At 33.2% G+C, this 27,473-nt stretch overlaps 2 protein-coding genes across 6 annotated transcripts in view; both read right to left on the bottom strand.

The window, feature by feature from the left end:
- The window catches only part of Nca (neurocalcin homolog), a 244,420-nt gene that overhangs the window by 86,944 nt on the left and 130,003 nt on the right, over positions 1-27,473 (bottom strand). The gene's annotated exons all lie outside the window — the stretch shown is intronic.
- The window catches only part of LOC143204071 (neuronal calcium sensor 2), a 196,953-nt gene that overhangs the window by 77,495 nt on the left and 91,985 nt on the right, over positions 1-27,473 (bottom strand). For all 5 annotated transcript variants that reach the window (XM_076416524.1, XM_076416522.1, XM_076416521.1 and 2 more), the window contains one exon: positions 4,808-4,931. In XM_076416524.1, coding sequence (XP_076272639.1) covers positions 4,808-4,918 — 111 coding nt within the window. In that variant the 5' untranslated portion in view covers positions 4,919-4,931. The remainder of the gene's footprint in view (positions 1-4,807; positions 4,932-27,473) is intronic.

Genomic DNA, 27,473 nt, shown 5'->3' on the forward strand with positions numbered 1-27,473 from the left:
TACTTTTCATTCTTATGAATCATTGAAGTAAAATATATATTGAAAACCCTGTTGAAATAGTTGTGTAACCGCATGATACTTTCCTGTACAACTTCAGATCATTAGTAAACGCACATTTATGGAATAAGCGCTCAGTTAAACAAGATTTATTGCGTTAAAATAAATCTATTAAAGCAAATCTAGTAGAACGTTTTTAAACAGAGTTGAAAATAAAATATGTTTAACGAAAAAATTTAACCGACATGAAAAAAGGAATTCAGTAAAAGTTAAAAAATAATCATACTTATATTTTTAACAGAAGAGAGCTATTTTAAAATAAAATGTGTCCATAATAATCATTGTAATAATTAAATAAAAATTAACAAAAACCTCATTTAACCAATCTACTACACGTATTTTATTACTACAAAAATACTGATGAGAAGTTTTCTATTATTTCACATATAATGTTTATTATAAATATGTCAATAATGATAAATGGTATAAGTTGACCTAACAAATCCTCAAATACAAAAAACGATTCCGAAAAGTAATTTTTTTCATGGGCGGTTTTCCATTACCAAAAATCCGTTCTTCCGCACGAACAAATGTCCGTTCCCTTTCAAAATGGAAAGAAAAGTCGAATATCTGAAAGTGGAGGAAATAATTGACACTGGCGGCCTTTTGAAATGACACAATGAGGTCCAACGTTGAGCTGTATAATGCCGTTATATCGATTCAAGAAAATCATATTTTCTCCTTTTTTCCCTTTCATATTTATATAATTATATTTATTTTTAATATCTGAATTAATTTATACGTCATGATTGAAAATATTTGGAATTTATCATTTTGTAGACACGTGCAAAGTATCTCGTTTATGTCATGCTTTTTATACTGATATCTTCTGTATTTTCTGCATTTGTCTGTTCTGCTATTTATTCTTAATTTATTTATTTTAAGGAAACTTTCCTTTATGGAATTGCTAACAATGCTGTGGAATTAAGCCATGAATTGCTTTTATCAGGGAAAGGATACACGAAAAAATAGTCGGCCGGATCCATAACATAATATATGTAACAGGTCAATTAAAAAGTCCCGGGCCTGATTTGACAGCTGTCGAATCATTAGTTTGTGAATTATAGTGTAAGTTATTGTAAGAAAAAATGGATAAAAAGAATTTCGCGTGTTGATAAACTATTGTTTTTTGAAGGGAAAAAATACAGTTCAAGCAAAAACTTGGCTTGATGCCAAATTTCCGGACACTGCCCCACGAAAATCAACCATCAAGAATGGGTATGCTAAGATTAGACGTGGTGAAATGAGCACCGAAGACGGTGAACGCAGTCGACGCCCAAAAGAGATTGTTACCGACGAAAACATTAAAAAATTTCACAAAATGATTTCGAATAACCGTAAATTGAAATTGAATGAAATAGCAGACACTCTAAAGATATCAACTGAATGTGTACATCATATCATTCAAGAATATTTGAGTATGAGAAAGCTCTGTTCAAAGCGGGTGTCATGCAGTGTTTGAAGATGATCAAGCGAAACAGACCCAAGTTTTTGCGTCAAAATGTGACAATGGATGAAACGTGGCTCCATCATTTCACACCAAAGTCCACTCGACAGTCATCCGACTGGACCTGGACTGAACAGTCGGCTGGCAAGGTTATGGCGCCTGTATTTTGGGATGCGCATGAAATAATTCTCACTTGACTACCTTAAAAAGGAAGGAACATTGACAGCGACTATTACATAGCGTTATTGGACCGTTTGAAAGACGAAATCGCCGAAAAACGGCCGCATTTGAAGAAAAAGAATGTGCTTCTTCACCAAGACAATGTACAGTGTCAAAAGTCAGTGAAAACGATGGCAAAAATCCATGAATTGGGCTTCGAATTCCATCCTCATCCACCGTATTCTCCAGGTCTGGCCCCAGCCACTATTTCCTGTTCTCAGATCTCAGAAGAATGGTTGGTGGGAAAAAATTTTCGCCGAATGAAGAGCTGATCGCCGAACTGAGGCCTATTTTGAAGCAAGGACAACAAGGAAGGGTCGCTATAATCAGTGTATCATCCTTGAAGGGAATTATGTTGAATAAAAGAAACCAATTTTGCAAAAAAAATGTATTGTACTATGGTAAGCGGGGGACTTTTCAATTGATCTGTTAAGATAATAACGAGTATCTGACCAATATCCTCTCTTTTTGATATTTCTAAATATCTGGAATAAGTTTTGGTGTCAATTTCAGGTCTTACTTCCTTCTGTACTACTTATCGTTAAGCGAATTGAGTTGTTATCAGTTATGGTTCTCCATAAATATGTTCTTTTGATAAGCAAACGCGGAGTACTACGCCAATATATATGATGGTAGGCTGTTTCACTTACATTAAAATATTTAAGACATAAGGTAATCTACTGATCGTGTTTTAACTGTCTGGCCGTGACTACAATGGGCCACTTTATTGCCTCCTATTATGTCATTATATTTATCTTTATATATACGTACCATAGTGTTTTACAACAACCCAACCCTAGAAAATCCTGCATTATATATACACAGAATCCGGCGTTTGGTTAGAGAATAATACCTATATCGATCGCAGAGTCTCTTCCCCTTGTAGGCGCCCCGAGAAAAAATAACGCGGAAAACCCCCCACCCCTCCTCCAAAATTGAATAATAAAAAAAATAAATGTCTTTCAATTTTCTCAAGGTAACTCGCCCATTACGCAAATTAAATATCAGGAAACGTTATTCATCTTTTCGACGCGAGGAGGTTTTATTTGACGCGGGAGGGCCTTTTTGCAATAATGTTAATGTGAAATTAGATGGGAGAAAGGTACAGGGTCGGAATTGGTTAATTTAAGATCGGCGTACCTTAATGGGTTGTATACGGGTCTCGGGAGTGTTATTTTACTCGACGTATTTGGGAATTTAGGTAAGGAGGAATTTGAATTTATTATGTAGTTATGATAATGTTAATGTATTTGGATATATCACTCAATATGTCACTGTATATGATTAATAACATATATGTGTAAGAATAATAAGAATATATACCGAAAGAATACCCCATGAATTACCGCTTTTACAGAATGCTTTCGGCTTTAATGATATGATGATTTTCTCAAACAACATAGAGAACCTTAGACCAGAAAATGTCCTAATTTGAATAATGTCACTTTTATATATAGATAAGTGAAATGGCTATTTTGTTAAAATTTACTGTACATTTAGTAGAACTTACAGAAGAAAAATAGATAAATGAGGATGTTAAGCCGACATAATAAATAAGCCGGAATGATAATAATAATAATAAAGTGTAGTTTCAGTTTTATTAGGAACTAAAGAGCAAGAAGACCCAAATTTCTAAATAGGCATAAAATATTAATTTTGATTGGTGGGCAAAAGTTGTAGATTCAGATGAAATATTTATACAGGTATATGTATTATTATTATTAATACAAGCAGAAAATTCTTCCAATTTCCAAAGAAAAAGTGAATAAAATGTAATATATTTGTTATTAGGCCTATAAATTAATTTTAAACGATCTACAACAGATGAAGTTACTGAGTATTAAATCGCATCGTGTACACACATATTCAACTTCATGGTGAAGCCTCGAAGTGTGAATAAAAAATTTTTCAGTGTGTTGAAATGCTCTGAATTTGTACCGAGTAAATTGTATTCGTTAGAAGTTTTGCTTTTTACTTCAGTTTTAAGAAAAAGGCGACCGATTTTGGCAACGAAGACAAAGAGCGTCTAAATAGCCAAAAAAATTGAAAACGAGTATTTGAAGGCATTACTCGATGGTGATCTGTGAAAATGCAAAAAAAATATGCAGAATTGTTAGGTAACACAAGGAATCAATGCAAATAATTGAGGAACATACGAATGACCCAAAAGCTTGGATATGGTTATGTGACAAATACTAGCTTCAATGACAAAATGGAAAAGGTTTATTTAATCTTATTGTTGTTGGTACCGAAAAGTGTCGTCATGTATCACTATCAACGGAAATGCCGAATATCCCTGGCTCCAAACAACTACTCTGTATTTGGTGAGACGAGCTTCGTGTAGTATACTATGAGCTGCTAAAACTTAATGAAACTATCAATAGAGATCGTTATCGAAGCATTTCGTGGAAAACATCCGGAATACGAACAAAAACACAACAATGTTCTCTTTAACATAACAACGTTCGACCACCTGTTACAAAACCGGTGAAAACATACTTGCAAATATTAAATTACTAAATGAAAGCCTATCCGTTATATTCTCCAGACCTTCCTCCGTCTGATTACTACTTGATGCGACATATGAGTTGTAACCTGCCTGAGCAGGAGTTCACTTTTTATGAAGATACCAAAAAATTGGTCGATGGCTGAATAGCCTCAAAAGATATATTGTCCTTTCGGGACGTAAATACGTACATTACCTGAAAGATGGAAATATCAAATCTTGAAATTAAAGAAAAACATCCTTTAAAACTAATTTATAAGCCTAATAAGAAATAATGCTCTTAAAAAAAAACTTAAACAATAGTTATTTACTATTTTATTTTTCCTGTATTTATTTTTTTAATATCTTTAAATTTAAGATTTATTATTCATTTGTTTTTAGTTTAATTTAGCTAAAGATAAACTTCATAATTTAAGTCAAGTCGGTATAATAGAATACTTTAATCGAAAACGTGTTTATATACCTGTAAGAAAGTTTCTATAATTTGAAACATTACAAATGCACATATATGTATATGAAACGAACCATTTCGAGACGGATTTTCCTATTCACAAATCCATAAATCGCGATACGCTTACCTTAAATCCCTTATACCATTCCTTAATAGTGCTTTCGTCATATCGAGTGTGAGATTTGAGGAAATCCATATCCTCTTTGGACAATTTATCTTTGCTTCCGAAACAGCCCATTTTGGTGCGTGTTCTGTAACAGAATAAATCTTTATCAAACTACGATCTTAAACAAAATTTAATCAAAATAATATTAAAGGAAATCAACATAAACTAGAGTTTTTCTATTATATCTCACATTAAATATATTTAGTACAATTTTAATTTACACATTTATTTAATAATACTAGTTCGTGTGGTTTGGTTCGCTTCAATCTTCTGGCTTCCTGCGAGTTATCCAGTAGCTGTATTGCTTCTACGTTGATGTGATTTAGTAACCTTATTTCATTTGATTACATTTATAGAAACTGTTTCTCATTTTACTTTGAACTAAATTTCGACATAGTGCTTTTATGTTCCTCCTAAACTTCGAGTGTGAAAATCTTCGTTAAGTAAGATAATTAGTTTCAATTTTATTTTATCAAAATATCTCAAAATACATGTTCAGTTCCGTTTTCCAGGACGTTGAAAAAGGATAGGACCATCAACAGCGACTGCTTTATTGGACCGTCTGAAGGACGAAATCGCCGATAAACGGCCGCATTTGAAGAAAAACAAAGTGCTGCTTCACCAAGTCAATGTACCGTGTCACAAGTCAGTGAATTGCTTCCTCATCCACCGTATTCTCCAAATCTGGCCCCCAGCGACTCTGTCCTGTTCTCAGATCTCAAAAGAATGCTCGCCGGGAAGAAATGTCCGTCGAATGAAGAGGTGATCGCCGAAATTGAGGCCTATTTTGAAGCAAAGGACAAATCGTACTACAAAAATGATATCGAAAAGTTGGAGGGTCGCTATAATCAGTGTATCACCCTTGACAAAAAAATGTGTTTTACTATGGTAGGCTGGGGACTTTTCAACTGACCTGTTAATTAATATAATTAGCTGTAATAATGAAAGAATATTTTCCTTATTTGATATCTTTTTTTGCTGGTCTGAAATATTGTACGAGTAAAGCTTTTTTTGTGGTTTCTGTTGAAACATTTATGAAGTTTACTTCGGCAATAAATTATTTATGAAACAGACTAGTGAGTACGTATGTATATGTACACACGTAAGTATTTAATTGCCGAATTAGTGATAATCTAATTTGTGTTAAAAAACTTACTGTATATGATAACTGTATTTGAATTTAACTACAAACTGACATGTGACACATGTTCTATTCATTTATTCCAAATAGAGAGCTAAATGGAACCTTCAATACTAGAATATTGATGTGATTGTGCACTTTACTGTCCATCCTAGTTTACAAAATTTAATATTAGATTGTTATAGGAGGTTACACAACCATTTTGCTCTAATATTCATAAGTATATTATTAGAAATTGTGTGTGCTGTCATAGGATTGTGACAATTGTCGAAGTTTTTCAACAATTAGGGTAAAACTAAGGCATATTTTTGTGGTCGAACAATTCGCACTTTTGACAAAATTTAAATTACTTAATATTTTTGTTTTACATTGATTCATCGCCATTGTTACTCAGTTTCGTAACTGGCGCTTGAGGGTAGTGTCTACTTCTCAACTTGTTAGTACTTTTGGACTGCAATACTTCAAATATTCAAATAAGTGTTCACTATTTACGACGATTGCAGCATGGGCAATTCGAGCTCAGATTTGATTGATCTTCTATTCCTCAAATTGTTATTAATTACTTTAATCTACGTCATGCTGGTGACGCTAAGTCCTCCATTCAAAAGATCGATTTCGTTACAGAAGTCTGTGAAGAACTCGTTCACATTTCAGTCAACAGATATATACAAAACATTGTGATTAATTTTCTCTGGATTTGTATCTCAACTATGCACTAACTGTCGTAACTTGATCAAAGAACTTGTGGAATTTGTCATATAGAAAAATCTCAGTCCGTTTATACAGAAGCACTGGAAGACAGAGAGATTGACCAATCCCGCTTATTAACACAGAAGTACATTTCTTTTCTTTCTCTTACTGTATGCCCTTTAGATATAAAATAGTAAGCGATCCGTCAGTACTTAAGACATGTTTAAGTTGGTGGTTTCTTCATTACATCACAGGTCGTGTAGTTCTGCAACGTGAACTATATTGTGAAGAAAGCACGAAGCCTTAATATTTGTTCTTAGAACATGAATCTCATTTACATTAATGATATACGTTATATAATTATGCATAATATATAGTCCACAACTAATTAATAATTAATTTAATAATAATTTGTAATATTATGTGACCGTTTATAAAATGTGAATAATAATAGTGCTGATCTAGTACTATCACATAACTAATTTCATAGAATTTTCGTCAAAAAAATCCATCTGTTTGCCATGATATAATCGAGATTATTTTTTCGAAATAATTTATTTTATCGGATTGGCAACAGCGCGTTAAATCAACCGGTTAATTGGGTAATAATTTGTTTTAAAATGTTTGGACGTGTACCGTTCCATAATTTCAAAATAACAAACTCATTTTTCCACCAGATTGCCAGAGACGAGATACTATATATATATCATTTTTTTTTATATACATACGTAAAACGTCGATTTTGAGTTATTTGCTTTATCGATGTTTATTTTATTTGAAAACAATGTTTTATTACGATATTAATCACCGAGGAAGTCGTCATAAAGAATAGCAAATATCGGGATTTAGCAAGAAAAATACTAATAAAAATATATATTATATTGTTATGGACATAATGGGTTTGAATATCACATTTATAAAAGACAATTTTATGGTTTTCATACAATTAACGATACCATTAGGTAAGTGATACAACAGTGGTACTTTGTACTAGAATGATGGTTTTTGTTGTTTTTATGGAGAGAAGAACATTGTATCTGATACATTTATTAAGCGCTTTTTACCGTAGTTTATTAAACATGTAAAAGAACATAAAGAAGTATAAAAAAATATCGATATTTTACAAAAAGAAAAACAAAACCTTTAAAAATAAGTAGCAATTTTAAAAGTATTAAAAATTATATTTAATTTATTTTGAAACAATATCGATATTTTTTTTCAGAAAATATTGATATATCGATATTTTTTCAGCATCCCTAGTACCATCTCCGATGTCTAACAGGGTCCCACCATTTAAACTCCAAGTATTACGGATTTTGTAGCAGCATTTTTTTTTCTTTTGAGCGAATGAATATCACGATATCCTCAACAATGAACTTCTTATTATAGCTGGTATATTGCTGCCAAACGTTTTGGTTGGAGAAGCATCAGAATATCACCAAACACCTTCTATGATCAGCACAATCACCAGACCTCAACATAGTTAAATCGTTATAAGGACTTTTAGACCTGAAACTGATGAGTATATCGGCGGATGTTCTGGCATAATCTAACTACTCGGGCACTCTTTGAATCTACTCTGCGAAGAACTGAAGCTGTTTGGGAAGTAAATGGTGGCTGAACACTTAGCTGTCAAATTTATACACGCATCTTTTGAGGGTTAGGGCTAACTAAAAACATATGGATTTAATTCTAGTAGCGCCATCTATGTGTCAGGCCGGGGACTTTGACTCAATTGACCTGTTACATATTTATGTTGATTTGATATAATTGTTCTGTTTTTTAAGAATAACATATTATCAATTAATTTTAAGCGTCTACTATGGTTACCTACATATATAGAATTATTAAGGAGACTGGGTTTCCCTATTAGCATAACTCCTATTTTATATGTAAATATATGTTACGTTACATACCCATCGAACTGACATTTACGTACGTTTCCTCGGAATAATTGTTTCCTATAATACGTTAAGCACGCCGAACAATTAACCGAAAACCACCAGGTCATAAATCCTGCTAATAGCAGTTAAAGTTGAGCTACGCGATAACTTCCAGAATAATTCACCTTGTTTTTGGCTCATAATGAAGATTTTCCGAACATTTACAGCTGAATTTAATGGCGCGCCATAAAAGGGTATCTGTTCGAGGCGAATGTTTTTTACTGCTGTGATTTAAGGGCCAGCGATGATACTCGGGCGTGTATTAAAGGCAAAACACAACGGAACTCTGGCCGTCTTCGGGGTATTAAAGCACGTTTTTATGCTGCTATATAATGCAGAGACGAATGAGAAGTTTTGTAACATTGTCTTGAGCAAACTCTAGATTTGCACGTTGATATAGTGCTTGCATGTATTTCAACCAGCGATATCGATTGCAAAAACTGTTAAATAACCTAAACTAACTATTAAATTCAATATAATGGCTTTGATATTTCGCTACATAAAATAGTAGTTTTCGTTAAGTGCCATTGAATCACAATCTAATAATTGTAAATATACACTAACTGACTACACTAAACAGAAATATTTCAATTGACTGGGCTCCCAGCCGCACAGGAATCAAGCGAAATTTATTTATTTCTATAATATATACCCATCAACCTCTTGGACTATTTAGAATCTATTTACAGATATACAATATACAACACATTTACATCAGTTAAAGTATACAATACTATTATAAGTATAGAATTCAAAGAACAATATAGTCGAGTGTTAAATATGTAGGGTAAAGAGTACATATTACAAGATTATATGTAAAATATGTAAAAGCATACAGATGTAGGAATATATGAATGAATATTTGTACAATGGTCGCACAACCCATGACAGTGATAAGGATACAAGATACAAAAAATGTATATGAACATGTTACGGTTAGATAATTAATCAGCTTGTCCAGATTCTCCAGCCTAAGACACTGGTCCATCGTCGTCAATGTCTTGTGAATTGTATCTTCAGCATTCAGTTAGTATGTGTTTGATAGACAGTGACGAGCCACATTTGACGCACAGTAATGGACCTCGTCCCTTAATGAGAAACTCATGGGTCAGTTTGCAGTTACCAATTCCAAGACGCGAAAATAATCCTAAGTTGGATCTGCTGATGTTAGCGATGTTAAGGCCCTAATAATACTCTGTTTTACCTCTCAGAGCTTGTTCTTTTCTGTTAGATCCCATCTGAGTTGGTCTAGATGTCTAAAGATCCTAGTGGATTTGTGTTTCATACCTTTACTCCAAAAGAGGAAATTTTCCGTAAGTGATCCTTCCCTTTTCTTGGCTAAGTAATCCGCTCTTTCATTTTCAATGATCCCAGAGTGAGAAGGAAACCACATAAAGGTGGTAGTTTTTCCGTTTCTTTCCAATTTGGAATTGGATAATTGGTTAAGTTCACGGTTAAGCACTCCTTGCGGATGTAGAGGTAGATATGGTTGGAAGCACTTTAAGGAGCTCACTGAATCGGAGGCGATAACTAATCGTTTGGCTTGCACATCTTGTAGTGACATCAGGGCCCTATACTGAAGTGATCCTTCTGACATCGCCTCCCAATATGTTTCAACAGATCTGGCAGTTATTACCTTGATAATTTATTATCTATATATTTATTATCTGTCACTCTGTTTTACATATGAAAATGTTCTTTTATTTTCATTTCATGTTGAAATAGGTACTATAAGAGTAACTTATAACTTAACAATGACTGTTTTCATCAAACCGGTATTAAGCATTAGAAATTATCTATGACTGCCTCTGGAAGTATAACTACTAAGATATAAACCATCCTAGTAAGGGTCCTACTTGAATATACAATCTTCTATGCGCATATCTTTCTGTCCACTTTAAGAAAACGATTTTAAACACGCGGATTCATCTCCCTTTTCTCGATGAATTTTAAATGAAACGTAATAAACCTGCACCTGTTCATTTTTTACATTTTTGGTCGAAAAATCTCTTCCATTTACATTCTGGATACCCTTCGAACACATTACCAGAACACCGGAGCACCTTTTTTTCGACGTTTTAGCATTTAATTGCATTTTCTTACCGTTTCCTTCATTGTTATTCATCATTCAGTCGGTTCCCTCGGGATACGGGTCCGAAGTTTTACTGAAGTATAATTAAAACTTTACCTCGGTAAACTTAAACGCCATGGGCGTACCTGTTCTCTTTTGCTTTGTTTGATTAAATGTCCAAATTTGATTATTTATTTACGCATGTATTGTAAATTTATTTTTAGATTTTTTTTGTTGTAACTTTATTGTAAATAATTCGATTTCTTTTACATTGGAGTGCAGTTGCAAAAGCAATTTATATAATCTATAAAAACAGTAACGTCCTCTTTAACCAAATATCTATGGATTGGATTTTATTTATGACGACCTTGGTCATAGCGACTGTCTAAGATTGTTGTTGCATCGATATATCTTTAATTTAAATCATGCCTTATTAGGAGACTTCATTAACAAAGTACAGTTGGTATTGTATTCCGATTTTGGATGTAGCGTTTGTTTTAGACTGAATTTCGTAAACTTGCTCTTGTTTTCAAGTTATATTACGGAGAGATTAGTTTGATTTAAAATATTTTAGGCACTTATAACCATTTATTAGTAAAATAGGCACCGTCGCCGTTCCTTACACAGACATATATCAATAAGCTATGGGCAATATCTGACTAATTTAAAGGTCTTTTTTCCCAAAACAACGTCTTAAAGCAGTGTATTTATATTTTTTACTGAACCTTAAATTGTTTTTTTTTTCAATTTTTAATGTAACAACTCAATTAATAAGTCCCCCGCCTGGTATAGTACATAGATGGCGCTACTAGAATTATTATTATCCATACGTTTTTTAGTTAGCCCTAACCCTCAAAAGATGTATACATTTGACAGCTGTCGGAACATTAGCTTGTGAATTATAGCATGTTGAATGAATCAACTAATGTTATTGTGAAAAAAATGGATAAAAAGGAATTTTGAGTACTGATAAAATATTGCTTTTTGAAGGTAAAAAATACAGTTGAAGCAAAACCTTGGCTTGATGCCGAGTTTCCGGACACTGCCCCAGGAAAATAAACTATCAATAATTGGTATGCTAAGTTTAGACGTGGTGAAATGAGCACCGAAGACGGTGACCGTAGTGGACGCCACAAAATGATTTTGAATGACCGTAAATTGAAATTGAATGAAATAGACGATATGAATGACTCTAAAGATATCAACTGAACGTGTACATCATATCATTCACGAATATTTGGGTATGGCAAAGCTCTGTGTAAAGTTTGGTGCCCCGCAAACTCACTTTTGACCAAAAACAACGACGAGTTGATGATTCGGAGCAGTGTTTGAAGATGATCAGGCATAATAAACCCAAGTTTTTGCCTCGATATTTGACAATGGATGAAACATGGCTCCATCATCTCACTCCGAATTTCAATCGAGAGTCATCCGAGCAGACTGCACACGATGAACCCGCTCCAAAGCGTGGACAAATGGAACAGTCCGCTGGCAAGGTTATGGCGTCTGTATTTTGGGGTACGCATGAAATAATTTTACCTTAACTACCTTAAAAAAGCAAGAACCATCAACAACGACTATTACATAGCTTTATTGGACGTTTGAACATTCAGGCAGCTTAGCACCTTCCCAAATCTGAGAATGCTAGTACGTAATAGTGAAGTAGTCTAAAACGTTTAATACTATCCTATCTGATAATAGGATATATGTAGGCTTTAGAATAACATTCCAATTATTCTTTTTATAAGATTCAATCTATTTGAGATAATATTTTACACAGGAGATCAATTAATTAAGTGATTTTTTACATGTCTTATTGCCCACTGGGCAATTTCATTTCGAATCTTTTCAACATCGCGATTTCATTACTTGCCAGCTAAAAATAATGTTCTAAGGTGTATGTATCATAACTGAAGACAAAAAGTGGACCTATTACGACAATCCCAAGTCATGGCTGCTAAAATCGAACAAAACTGTTGCTGGACGTGTCTACCGATGTCAATTTAATAAATTGGACGGCGTATTGTTGTTTTAAAAGATGAGCAATAGTGAGCAACAAACATAAAGTCTTCATTTGGTTGTTCACAAGTTGCAATGGTTGTGAAGGATACACTGTTGCAGCTCGAATGAACTGGATACTCACCAGATAAAGCACCTTCTCATTAACAGTTACTCATATCGATACAGCATGACTTGGTTGGCATACTTTTTCGAAATGCTGAATAAACTTAAAAATGTATCGATGATAGGATCGCTGCCAAACCAATATCGTTATTCCGACACAATATTACCATGTTGACAAAAACATGGAAAAAAGTTCTTATAAATATTTTGGTTAAAATTCAAATTCAAAAATTGAAAAAAAATTCAAGCATCGGCAAAAAGGTCTAAAATTTATTCCAGTATATCCTCCAAAATGTTGTATAAACTGAACGTTAAATAACCTTAATTTCAAATCAAACAGGGTACTTTTAAATGCAGAAATCCCAACAAATACGAATCCAGAAGAAAGAAAGTTAAATTGTATAAGAACTTCCTACATTTATAGATCATCAAGGCGATTCCGTAGCATTTTAAATTCAGGACATGAAAAAAAAAACGAAGGAAAGCAGTCAATTAGGTCCCTTAGAACTGAGAAAACGCTTGTCAAACAAGCACTGAAACAGAGACGAAAGAAACACGACCCCAACAATAAAAGCATCACGTCTTCCGAGTTAATTTATCCGGGACAAGATATGGTTTCTCTTCGGACTATCTCGATTCTTCTCGCAGTGCGGACGAGAAAAGGTTAAGAAAACGTTTCAAATCATGATCGGAATTACTTCAGGAACTTTCGGAAAACAACAAAAAAGTTTCCCCGATATGGCCGTTATGACGATCTCGACGAAACTTCCCTCGAACACTAAAAGAAAAAGAAACGATAATAAAAAAATCTTATAGATATGGAAGGTACATCGGGTCTGACGTTTGAATTATTCAACAGCCCGGGGATGAAATGGAAATTTCACAATCTATAAGTTATAGTTCCCATAGAAAATATTTTAATTTTTCGGAATTGATATTCACCGCCATAAAAGAAGATGGAAAAGTTATTCGAGCCAAGTATGTTGCTGAGGAATTTGTAAATCTTGTTAAATGCGAAAAGGAGTAGAAATAAGTTTTGAGTAAAAAAAATTGTGGCTATATTTAGAGTTGTTGCAATGAATTTTATTTAAACTATTGTCTATTGTTGGCTATAACATTTCCTCGTACACAGACGTATCCTATGTTAAAAAAATTGTTTCTACTGTATGTTTTTGTCATGGCGCCAATTTGACCATCCATAACTGTCACTAATAATTATTTTACTGTCAATTGTATCACTACCATGTCAATCAAAACTAAAATCTAACTCTTCTGAATGCAATCTTATAGCAATTATAATTTCACATCTGTATGATTGAAGTTATTCAGTTAATAGGTCAACTGAAAAGTTGCCGGCCTGACACATAGACATAACTCGCTCCAAAGCGTGGCAAAACGCAACAGTCGGCTGGCAAGGTTATGATATCTGTATTTTGTGATGTGCATGGAATAATTTTCATCGACCACCTTGAAAAAGGAAGGACCATCAACAGCGACTATTACATAGCGTTATTGGACCATTTAAAGGACGAAATCGCCGAAAAACGGCCGCATTTGAAGAAAAAGAAAGTGCTGCTTCACCAAGACAATGTACCGTGTCACAAGTCAGTGAAAATGATGGTAAAAATCCATAAATTGAGCTTCGAATTGTTTCCTCATCCACCGTATTCTCCAGATTTGGCCCCCAGCAGCTATTTCCTGTTCTCAGATCACAAAAGTATGCTCACTAGGAAAAAATTTTTGTCGAAAACTGAGGCCTATTTTAAAGTAAAGGAAAAATCGTATTACAAAAGTGGCAACAATGGAGAGTCGCTATAATCAGTGTATCACCCTTGAAGGGAATTATATTGGATAAAAAAAAACTAATTGTGCCAAAAAAAATGTGTTTTACCATGGTAGGTTGGGGACTACTCAATTCACCTGTTATGTTGCTATAATCAGTGAACAAGCGTTTCGGTTTAGATGTAGACATGCACTTCTAAAAAAAGATTAATAGATCAGCGCATATCTTGAAATAAAACAAGCAGTTTATGACAAATCAAACTAACCAAAAAGCATGTGATGTCGATGTAAAATCACCAACAACTCCAGTGTTCTTTTCTTGAATATAAGAGACTAATTTGTATATTTAGGAACAGTCTAAATTCTGAGATCTATGTACAATGACATAAAATAATCTTGAGGTAACTAAATAGGTTTAAACATGAGAAATTGTATGTTTATGAAAGCTACTGGAAAATAGGATTTGATCCAAATTGTTAAATGAGTTTATGGTATATATTCCTGAAAATTCCACCTGATAAATCTTAAAAAATGAATGGGATTGAATTCTTCTCAGAACCCATTACACTGAAACCCCTTGTACAGTCTCGAAGGCGAGGAAAGATGGGGACAATTGTAGCAACTAATGAAAATATTCATACCAATTTTTGTTGATGCTTATTCAAGAGAAAAATAAACCGAATAATTTTTTGATTCTAATTATAATCCATGAAAAAATGCTCTTAGTACATATTAAGAGAATATAAAAATACAGATACGACAGACGAATAACGTATATCCCAAAGTTAATCCTGACATTTTTCCTTTAAAAATATTGTCTGATTGACTACATTAAGCTATTCTATTCACACCTGAATTTCACCACCGTTCAAAGATTATAAGACAAATTGCAAACGCCATCTTGAATGTAACCAAGGCTTTCAATTAATTTCCATTTGGACTCCTAACTATCTCCTAACAATAACCCGCATTATTCTACCTCACAATGCATTTTTTATAGATAAGCTACTCCTTCTACATAGTTTATTTAAATTTAATTTAAATTCAACAGAAGGAATGAGACGGAATGGCTTGAAGTTGAATAAGTCAGTACTTCTACTTTAGAAAACGGATTTTTTAGATTGTGTGACTAGGGGAACCTTATCTTGATAATAATTCTTGTATAAATCGGTCTTTTTTTATACATCTAAATGATTTTGAAGTTTGGAAGTAAACAACTGCCAATGTCACTTTAGCCAAACACGTTAATATGTTTTATATTGTCTTATGTTACTCTGGATACCGAATCCAAGAAAACCACCATATGAAGTATATCTATTTCTTTGCTAATGGCAATTAATTAAATATATTTAAACTAACTATAAAAATATCTAATTCCTCCACATCAGTCAGTTTCGTTCTATAAACAAACGTCTAACTATTGATCAGGTACATAGAACCACAGGTGTCACTGAAAAAAGGTACGAAGATAGAAAAGCCAGTTCAGTTATATTCTTAGACGTAGCCCAAGCATTCGACAAGGTTTGCCGTACGAAACTTATCAACAAACTAACGAGAGTCAAATAAGAAGCAGTTTTAACAACAACAATAAAAGAAGCTAATGTACGTCTATCACAAGTTGTTGAATTCTTAAAATACAATCAATTCAGTTCTTACTTCACATGTGACTTATACCATGATGGGAAATATATCTACATTTGCACATGATACTACGATACTTGCTACTGGATACAATAGTGAAGCTTATATAACAGTTTTTAGATAACAGGTGGGGCAAAAGTCCCGCTACTATTTTGATGGCGCGCCATCTTGGTTATATGACGTTAGCTCAGTTTCGCTTTAACCATTGTGTTGTGCAGAGCTCAAAATTTTATTATGGATAAATATACGCGACAAGAACGAGCAGAAATAGTGACAATATTTATAGAAAATAATAGTTCCATTATTGCCATTCAGCGAAAATTGCGTCAAAAATATCCTACTCGTCCAGTGCCTCACAAAACCACAATTACGGTACGACAGCAGACAGGTCTCGTTCTGGAAAACAACGGACGTCTCGTAACGCTGAAAATGTAGCTCTGGTGCGCGATAGTGTTGCAGAGGCTCTTGTGTTCCCGTACAAAATTCAATTAGTCCTAAAATTGCTACCGAGAGATCCTGATCAACGAGTCGAGTACAGTAATGCAATCCTAAGGCTTAATTTATAATAAGCGAGGAAGCCCATTTTTTCTTCTCAGTGCCCACGTCAATAAACAGAACTGTCGATTTTTCAAATAATTCATGAAACATCATGGCATCAACTAAAAACAACTGTATGGTGTGGTATTCATGCTGGAAACATCATTGGTCCCTATTATTTTTGAAAATGACCAGGGTGTTACAGTTACTGTTACTGCTGAACGGTACCACGACATGATTCAAAGTTTTCTTGTGCCCGAAATGGAAGAGCAAGAACTAGAGGACATATGGTTTGAACAAAACGAGGCGACAGCGCACACAGACGTTTTTCCACGAAGAATAATTTCGCGAAGTGGCGATTTAGCATGGCCAGCCAGATCTCCGAGTTTAACAGCACTAGTGAATGTGATTAAGCCCAAACGATTCAACGTCTTAGAGAGAATATTCGTCACGAAATTGAAGAAATTCAGCCTCTGATGTTGCAGTATGTCATAGCCAATAGCGGTCACCATTTAGCCAATATAATTTTTCAGCCATAACGAAAAAAAAAATGTAAAGATGAAATAAACTTTTTTGTGAAAACCAAACTTACTTATCTTTTATTTGAGCATTCAAAACGGTAGCGGTACTTTTGCTCCACGTTGTACGATAGGCAAGTGGGAATATATGAAATAAAAGGAGCCAGGCATGGATAATACGAAGAAGCAATTTAACGAAAGCAAATCACTGCATGATGAGACTACATACAATCAAACTGAATGTATTATAAGAAGAATGAATAATATTATTATTCTTTTAAGAATATCGATGCTAAAATCGGTTAAAGTAAGCACATTTAAAATAAAATAAAAGATCACGAATTGGGATATGAGGAAATGTACAGGTTAATTGAAAGAACACCTCAATTATCCAACAAATTTTGTAACTGGTATTCTGCGAAAAGTAATAGAAATACAAATTTTCCAAAACAAAGTTATAAGAGATATCGTAGATACACACCATAGGAATGATTATTTATTAGACTTTCATGTACCACTGTCACTCAGGATATCAAATTATCTTGATAAAAAGAGACATAAGGAGACAGACTCCACCATCATGTTAATACTTTAGTACTGTTTGATTTTGTAGCACATTTAAAACATGAATATTATTACTATAAAAACTAAAGAAGAACTAATAAATTATTCTAGATATATATCTAGAATAATAGAACTTATTGTTAATTAAATTTCGGGTTAGGTGTTGTAGGTTAGTTGATGGTTAGATGGTGTATTTCCGCAACTTACTTATAATCTCTTACCTGTTGTGTTACATAATACCATCAGTAAATGCTAGTAGTTTTTTTATAGGTCAATGCAAAAACCATTGAATTTGAAAGAGATTTACTAATTTATGTTTCCGATTGAAATTCAAATTTAAAGTTCATTTTCCTCGCTAAAGCAATCTTTGTATGAGTCCGAATCCCGACGGCTCCCAGTAATGTTTGACGGATAAAAGCCTCCTTAAATATCCATCCATCTTAAGAGAATCTAATTAAGTCGAACGAGGCCTAAAGACCTTTTCGACTTCTGACGATATTTCCATCCATTCCGAATATTAATTTTAACAAATTCCGCTTCGTAATGTCATAAAAGTGAAATTTACGATGACGACTCTCCGTATAATTGCGATCGAGTGGATCTCTGCCCCGTCCATTAGAAAAAATCCCATTTCGCTTTTTTTCGGGCTCGTTTTTCTTTGAAAATCCCGGCGGAAATTGTCTCGCTTAAAGAAAGTATCCGCTTTCGGGCAAATTAACTCGGGAAACGCGGCGCTTTTATCAGAAGCGCCTTTTTATCTCTCCGTTCTTATTCTTCCGCGATAGTTTTCGGCAATCTTTCGACTCTTTATTGCTATCGCGGGCTCTTCCGTGCGACAGTTCTCATCTGAGTTGTTACGTTAAAGTTAAGCAATGTGTCTCCATATAAATTAGAAACAGTTTACAAACAGTTGATACAAACTCTTTCTCAATGATTTAGAAATTGTGACACTTTTAGAACTCTTGTATTATTACAAAAAAAAATTAGTCATTTGCTAGGGTTTTAGTAAATTTAAAACTAATAACTCACAATACAAATGAATAATAATTTCTTTATGGCCTTGTTACATCAAACCAATATTTGTTGATATTATATAATTACTTCACTACATAGTATAAAACAAAGTCGCCTTTTCTGTCCCTATATCCCTATGTGCGCTTAAATCTTTAAAACTACGCAACGGATTTTGATGCGGTTTTTTTCAATAGATAGAGTGATTCAAGAGGAAGGTTTATATGTATAATACATGCATAATATACTAAGGCAACATTGCTAATTTTAGAGGTTTCTGACGTGATGTCGCAAATTAACCTATTTTTTTAGGCTTATTTAGCAATTAGCAAAAACGCTGCCTAACCCTACGAGTTAGATCAAATTAATGTACTACAGTATTGTACACCTTAAAAAGGCCTACAAAAAAGTCCGCGATGGTATATGTTTATCTTTTAGGGATAACCCACATTAACCATTTTTATTGTTTACTTTTTACGTGAGAAAATGGCTTATTTACGAAGCTATTTTAAGCAATACGGCATTAATCCTTATCGAATTAAGTACCTTAAATACAGTGTGCAATTAATATAGATCAATATGGTTCCTTACAGCATGTAAATTAAACAAATATTTTCGGAGATATTACAAATTTAAAATTTGCGTTTAAAAATGTGTAATGTAATAAAAATTGTATGAATTTAGATATTCCAAAGATAGCAGGAAATCTTCATAGTAAGTATAGGGGAAGAGGAATTGTTTTACTGCAAATTTAATGCGTGCAGGCCAAGGGCAGTAATGAATGAACCAAAAATACTGGATCGATTTTAATCATGTTTTCATTGAGTGACATAGGCATATATATTTTATGCCCGTGCAAAGTCGGAGCGGGCCACTATGTTTTTATATACAACGTTCATATTTTTTCTGTAGTGTATTTAATTTAGTATCAGCATTGCACCCGTGCGAAGCCGGGGCGGGTCGCTAGTGTTGATATAAAATGTATTGTTGATAGATACCGAGCTTTCGTATATCTAACATATTTTATAACAATCTTAATTACGGACTAAATATTCTTGAATATATTTTCACCCTGTAAGTGAAATATAACACATAGGCAGGATAGTCCCGTACGTAACAAAGAAAACGCGTTTTTTTTTTGTTCAAAATGAGAAGTGAAGTGGTGGATCCATGTTTCATCCATCGTTACATATCAACACAGAAAATACGGTTTGTTGCGTTTAAACATGGCCAAACAATGTTCAGAATCAACACGTTTCTGTTTTTGGTCAAGACCGAGCAAACGCGGCACCCACTTTGAACGGAGCTTTCTCATAGCCAAATACCCATGCAATATAAAACCAATACGATGTTGGCTAACCGACACGACTTCATTTTTCGATAATTCAAAACGATTTTGTCGATTTTTTTTTCGATGTCTTCTAGTGTTACCACCTCATTTGGACTTCCAGTGCGTTCCGCATCATCGGAACCTCTACGACCACGTCTGAAGTCAATAAACCAACGTTTTATTGTTGTTTCTGCTGGAGCGGAGTCCTTATAACACTTTTCAGGTTATTGTGTTAACTAAATATGCGGCGAATGCAATAAAACTAGCAAAAACTACAACATGGAGGATATTTAGCTGCCGTATTATCAAATACATCAATCAATAATCAAAGATAATCAATCAATAGATATCCATTAAAAAACTGTTCTTACTGCTATCGATGTAAAATGGAGTGTTATTGGTGTTAGAAGAACAATTCCATTTAGATATTAGAGAGATATCCATTTAGATATCCACATGGAGCGATATTAAGTTGGATGTATATTGGAATTATGGGCAGGAAGAGTTGTGTTACAGATGCTTTTAACAAGGCAATGACTGTAAACATACAGTTAAACCAAAAGAATATTTTGATATAAATATATCAAAAGTTCAGATGTTGGTATGAAGCTTGACATTCATTGCTTGAGAATGAAAACTACAACAGACCAAATAAACATCTAAATTAAATAAGCTCGAGCTCATAAGTTAATAACAATTGCTGGTAAAAAGTAGTAAAATCAGTCGAACCAAAAATAATGACTGAAACAGTCGATAGTAAATAGTAGCAAAATCAGTCGGACCGAAAATACCGACAGAAACAGTCGCTGGTAAAAAGTAGTAAAATCAGTCGGACCGAAAATAGCGACTGAAACAGTCGATAGTAAAAAGTAGTCAATTACTAAACAGTCGATAGTCGATTTCACTAATAAATTTACAAATAAAATGACTTATTTGTTTGTCACTAGATCACTTGTTATCATTTAGTTCAGAATGCAGAAATGTGTGTAATTTGAAGAAATCTCCTCGTATGATGCATATATATATATATATATATATATATATATATATATATATATATATATATATATATATATATATAATACTTCTGACTGAAAACGGGCGCGTATTTATGTTAAGACTGAGTGGCAATGAGTCATAGATGTCTAGACATTGGGGTTTGGTTTATGTTAGAATATACTTAAACCATCAGTGTCTTTCTGTATCTCTGTTCAAAAAGTTGCCTTAAAATAAAATAGTTTTAAAATAAACTTTGTTATATTAAACACTTCATATTTCATAACGTATGTGTGTGTTTATGCAGTATCGATCTGTATTTCTTACATATAGTTTTCGGTTTAGATTCTTGTAATAGGAATACAGTAAAATTTTTATTAGGTGCAGAATCCATAAAATGCACCAGTTGAAGTTTTAGACCTTATAAAACTAATTTTATATCCCTGCAATATTTAGCTACTAAAATCGCACCCGTTGTTTGGTTTCGTCTTAGTCATTAATTTGTTCAACCTACTTTAAACAGTTAATCGAGCGTTCAAATATTAAGCATTGCAAATATTAGGTCGTTTATATTTTGACGATATGCTAATTTATATTTTAATTCCATAAATATTATGTAACTTACTAATTTTTAATAATAGTCAATTAAGAAACTGAAATTACTTCGACAAAAATAGACCTACCTTGTCGGACAGTTATGGCTTCGAATGTAATTTTGTGATGTTGATCGAAACGTATGATTTTGTTTCATGTTGATAATGATCACTTTAGTTTTCAATATTATTACACTAAAAACCGAACGCAGCACAGATTTGTAAAAAATATACTGTATGAAGCTACTGAAGGTTCACTCAGTAAAAAAAACCATGAAATTCTTAAAGAATGTATGCAAGAGAAGCATACCAGAGGTCGCAAAATTGGTATGGAGCTAGTGCTTGTCCCATAAAACTCCATTAAACCACTTACACAAAACTGACTGGCTTCCAAATGAAGTTCAATGATATATTATATGAAGTTATAACAGTAATAGTCCACTTAAATTTGAGAGCCACACATATGATGAATGAATTTTGTAGAAGTGAAAACATCGAAAATAATAAAAGTGATAGATTGCTGTTATAGGTGAAAGGGTGATGATATTTGATGATTATATATTGATCCACTACATAGACCAGAACTTCCTCTGATTACCTGATTCTTCTTTGTGTGTGATCTGTCTGATTATTAAGTAAAAAAGAGAAAAATTTACCAGGATAATTAAATAAACAACTTAAAAAAAAATAAAATTTTCTCTAGTCAACAATACAATTACAGGAAATCATAAATAAAAATATGTAAACTCAACAGAACAAAAATCACGCTTCTATCTCTGGGAAATTGTTTTTGTTATTGAAATCCCGCAAAATATACTTGAATACGCCTGGCTTTTGATTTCCCCGATGGCATATATTTGTTTAACGAGAAATGAAAAATCTCCCATATAGTTACGTTTCCAAATAAATGTTCATGCACATAAAACAATTTTCCGATCTGGAGAATTCACCGGTTTATTTTAACTGAATATGCGAAAAAATAGATAAACCCGGCGAACAAAATAACGCACAAAAATTATGTATTGAAAATAGAATATGCTAAATTATCAGTAACCATGAGAGTTGAACTGCAATTATTGTTTTTATTATTTCAGTTTGTTTTATTAGATAGCCGAACCGTTCTGTCTACGTTAATGTAGCTTTTAAAATTCGAATAAATAGTATCTGGAATAAAATAACTCATTGAAAATAGAATTGATAGCAGATGGATTTCGGATGATTGATGATTATGATTTCTAGAAGATGCTAAAACCGTATGAGTTTGGGAAATAGCTTTTGGATAGCTCACATTATCAATAGCTATGATTTATAAGTGATTTAAAAAATAAATTAATAAATTCGACAATATTCGAATGCATTAGTATACAGAAAAAGAGATAATCCTTCTGTAACTAATAGATAAGGGTATAGATCGAACATATTGTTGCAATAAAGATTATGAAAGAGGACATTCAAATCAACTATACTTTGGCAGAATTCAAAGTAAAGAGTCGATTAACGCAAATATAGACAACCCCTTTGTATTTATAACATATGACTGTCACCTTTTAGTAAAAATGCTACTACTAGTTAAAATAAAACTTGGCCTTTTTGACGTACTCTCTTGTAAAGAAAGAATATGGCAGTCATGAAACATCTATGGTTTAAAACAAAACTTAATAACCAATTTATTCTAACGGAACGAAGTGGAAGTGTATCACTACATAGTATAAAACAAAGTCGCCTTTTCTGTCCCTATATCCCTAAGTGCGCTTAAATCTTTAAAACTACGCAACGGATTTTGATGCGGTTTTTTTCAATAGATAGAGTGATTCAAGAGGAAGGTTTATATATATAATACATGCATAATATACTAAGGCAACATTGCTAATTTTAGAGGTTTCTAACGTGATGTCGTAAATTAACCTATTTTTTTAGGCTTATTTAGCAATTAGCAAAAACGCTGCCTAACCCTACGAGTTAGATCAAATTAATGTACTACAGTATTGTACACCATAAAAAGGTCTACAAAAAAGTCCGCGATGGTATATGTTTATCTTTTAGGGATAACCCACATTAACCATTTTTATTGTTTACTTTTTACGTGAGAAAATGGCTTATTTACGAAGCTATTTTAAGCAATACGGCATTAATCCTTATCGAATTAAGTACCTTAAATACAGTGTGCAATTAATATAGATCAATATGGTTCCTTACAGCATGTAAATTAAACAAATATTTTCGGAGATATTACAAATTTAAAATTTGCGTTTAAAAATGTGTAATGTAATAAAAATTGTATGAATTTAGATATTCCAAAGATAGCAGGAAATCTTCATAGTAAGTATAGGGGAAGAGGAATTGTTTTACTCCAAATTTAATGCGTGCAGGCCAAGGGCAGTAATGAATGAACCAAAAATACTGGATCGATTTTAATCATGTTTTCATTGAGTGACATAGGCATATATATTTTATGCCCGTGCAAAGTCGGAGCGGGCCGCTATGTTTTTATATACAACGTTCATATTTTTTCTGTAGTGTATTTAAATTAGTATCAGCATTGCACCCGTGCGAAGCCGGGGCGGGTCGCTAGTATATATATACATTGGTAAAATAAGTATTAAAAATGAAACTTACATATTATTTTTGACGTCTTACTCGCTACGAAAGAATTATATGCATATACATTTTAAATTACTATCCATTGCTGGATTCCTAGCGCTATATAACCTATATATATGACGATTAGTAAAATGACAACTTTTAAAATAAAAGTATATTAGATTCACCGCTAAATGGTACGTTTAATTAAGCATCACTTAAACTCAAATCACAGTTAGACAACGTCCTTCTTATTAACCAGATTTGGCAATATTTGACTATTTTTCGGAGCCAAAAACATTTACGATAAAAAAAGTTCTAATGAGAAGACAAGCTTGATATTACTGTTAAGTGTTAACATCTTGTAACAACATATTAAACTGTGGAAGAACTTATGGGGCTTAAGGGGATATTTTAGTTGAAAAATTTGAAAATAATCGAATTATTTTCATATACTTAAAACTTTACGAATATGTCCTAAAGAGGATTTTTTATAAGATAAATTATTTTCGGAGACATAGCTGTTTTAGTGATGCGACATCTAAAAACAAAAATGTAAATGCGTTTTCTGGAAAGTGCTTTTTGCTCGAGTTCTAATGAACCCATTTACTTGAAATTTGGTGTAAACCTTATCTGTACTCATAGATAGTAAAAATATTGTTTGTTTTTTATTTCACTTGAAAAAATATAAAATATGTATGCCTCTATACTAGAGTAGTACCCCTTAATGTATTATTACAAGTTACAATTACTCTGAATATGTACTCCAACTTATTCTCAATAATTGTAGCTTGATTTTAAAATAATGAACACATAAACTACTTTAAAGAATTTAACGAATAATTCGATGGTTATAGGTTAGCAACAAATCAAAAACAATGGTGATATTGTTATAAAGAAGGATGTGACATAAATGATATATAGTATAGAACGACCTAGAATAGTAACGGAACGTGCGATATAAATATTTCAAAGGACATAAACAATATTTCACAGAGAATGGAATATATTTTCTGGATATTGTACGATCTATTTCTAGACCGCATCTCTATGATATATTTGATTCAAACGAGAAAATCATGGTCTTTTTATTTTCCATCTCTCGGCGTAACAGGTATATTTATCTTCGGTGTCTAGGTGGCGTCGCTTGATTCGAATCTTTGAAATCACTATTCGCTTATGCTCGCCTTCTCGATATTCTGCTCGCGATTCGTAATTAGGTAATGATGTTAAATTATTAATAGCGTATCTCCGATGATATATAATTAAATAAAAAACATCTAAAATTATTTTGGGTCGCAATTTCATTCCTTTATAGTAACTAATTTAGTGGTGTGTGATTAATTCATCGTTAATTTTACTTGTTAAGCTTTATTAAAGTACGAAGATAAGTCTATTGACATTATATTAAGCATTATATATGTGAATTAATTATGAGCTTAATTAAGACAAATTAAATATGAAATTGTTCAACTTATTTTTATTTATTTTATATAGTTTCGCTTAATTTCTTACTACTGTTCTGTTGTACTGGTATTAATAACAGGTCAATTGAAAAGTATCCGGCCTGACATAGATCGCGCTACTAGGATTAAATCCATATGTGTTTTAGTTAGCCCTAACCCTCAAAAGATGCGTGTATAAATTTGACAGCTGTCGGATCATTAGTTTGTGAATTAGAGCATTTTGAGTGAAGCAACTTTTGTTATTGTGAAAAAAAAGGATAAAAAGGAATTTGGCGTGTTAATAAAATATTGCTTTTTTGAAAGGAAAAAATATAGTTGAAGCAAAAACTTGGCTTGATGCCGAGTTGCCCCAGGAAAATCAACCATCAAGGATTGGTATGCTAAGTTTAGACGTAGTGAAATGAAGACGGTGGACGCAGTGGACGCCCAAAAGAGGTTGTTACCGACGAAAACATTTTAAAAATCCACAAAATGATTTCGAATGACCGTAAATTGAAATTGAATGAAATAGCATACACTCTAAAGATATCAACTGAACGTGTACATCGTATCATTCACGAATATTTGGGAATGAAAAAGCTCTGTGCAGAATGGGTGCCGCGCGAACTCACTTTTGACAAAAAACAACGACCAGTTGATGATTCGGAGCAGTGTTTGACAGTTACAATGGGTGAAATATGGCTCCATCATTTCACTCCGAAGTCCATTCGACAGTCATCCGAGTGGACTGCACACGATGAACCCGCTCCAAAGCGTGGAAAACGCATCAGTCGGCTGGCAAGGTTATGGCGTCTGTATTTTGGGATGCGCATGGAATAATTTTCATTGACTACATTGAAAAAGAAAGGACCATCAACAGCGACTATTACATAGCGTTATTGGACCGTTTAAAGGACGAAATCGCCGAAAAACGGCCGCATTTGAAGAATTGGGTTTCAAATTGCTTGCTCATCCACCGTATTCTCCAGATCTGGCCCCCAGCGACTATTTCCTGTTCTCAGATCTCAAGAGGATGCTCGCTGGAAAGAAATTTTCGTCGAATGAAGAGGTGATGGCCGAAACTAAGGTCTATTTTGAAGCAAAGGATAAATCGTACTACAAAACTGGTATCGAAAAGTTGGAGGGTCGCTATAATCAGTGTATCACCCTTGAAGGGAATTATGTTGAATAAAAAAAACTAATTTTGCCAAAAAATGTGTTTTACTATGGTAGGCCGGGACTTTTCAATTTACCTATTAAACAAGCAAGGCGAGTATGGTATTAATACATCAATATGTATTTCCAAACTTAAATTAAAACTAAACTGAATAAGCTAAAGTTAACAATGCATTTATACTCTATACAAGTTGGCGTGGTTTGGCTCGCTTCAGTTTTCTGATTTCCAGCCTGTTGTCCAGTAACTGTGTTGCTTCCACATTGCTATAATTTAGTTGCGAAATTCTGAATCACTTCGTAAATCCATTTGATTTCCAATCCAACTCTTTGTTGGTTACGTAGCGATAGCACTAGTAATTAAGTGTAGAACTTGATTTGGTCTGCGTTGGATTACTAGTTGATTTGAAGTCCAACCCCATATTAGTACCCCATTGGTCCAAATTGGCTATGATTACGTATATCTTTGATTTTAGGCCAACTTGAGA

The sequence above is a fragment of the Rhynchophorus ferrugineus genome, unplaced genomic scaffold, assembly GCF_030347505.1.
Source record: "Rhynchophorus ferrugineus isolate W39M unplaced genomic scaffold, kcgeb_rfMv2 rfM10, whole genome shotgun sequence".
NCBI classification, from domain to species: Eukaryota; Metazoa; Arthropoda; class Insecta; order Coleoptera; family Curculionidae; genus Rhynchophorus; species Rhynchophorus ferrugineus.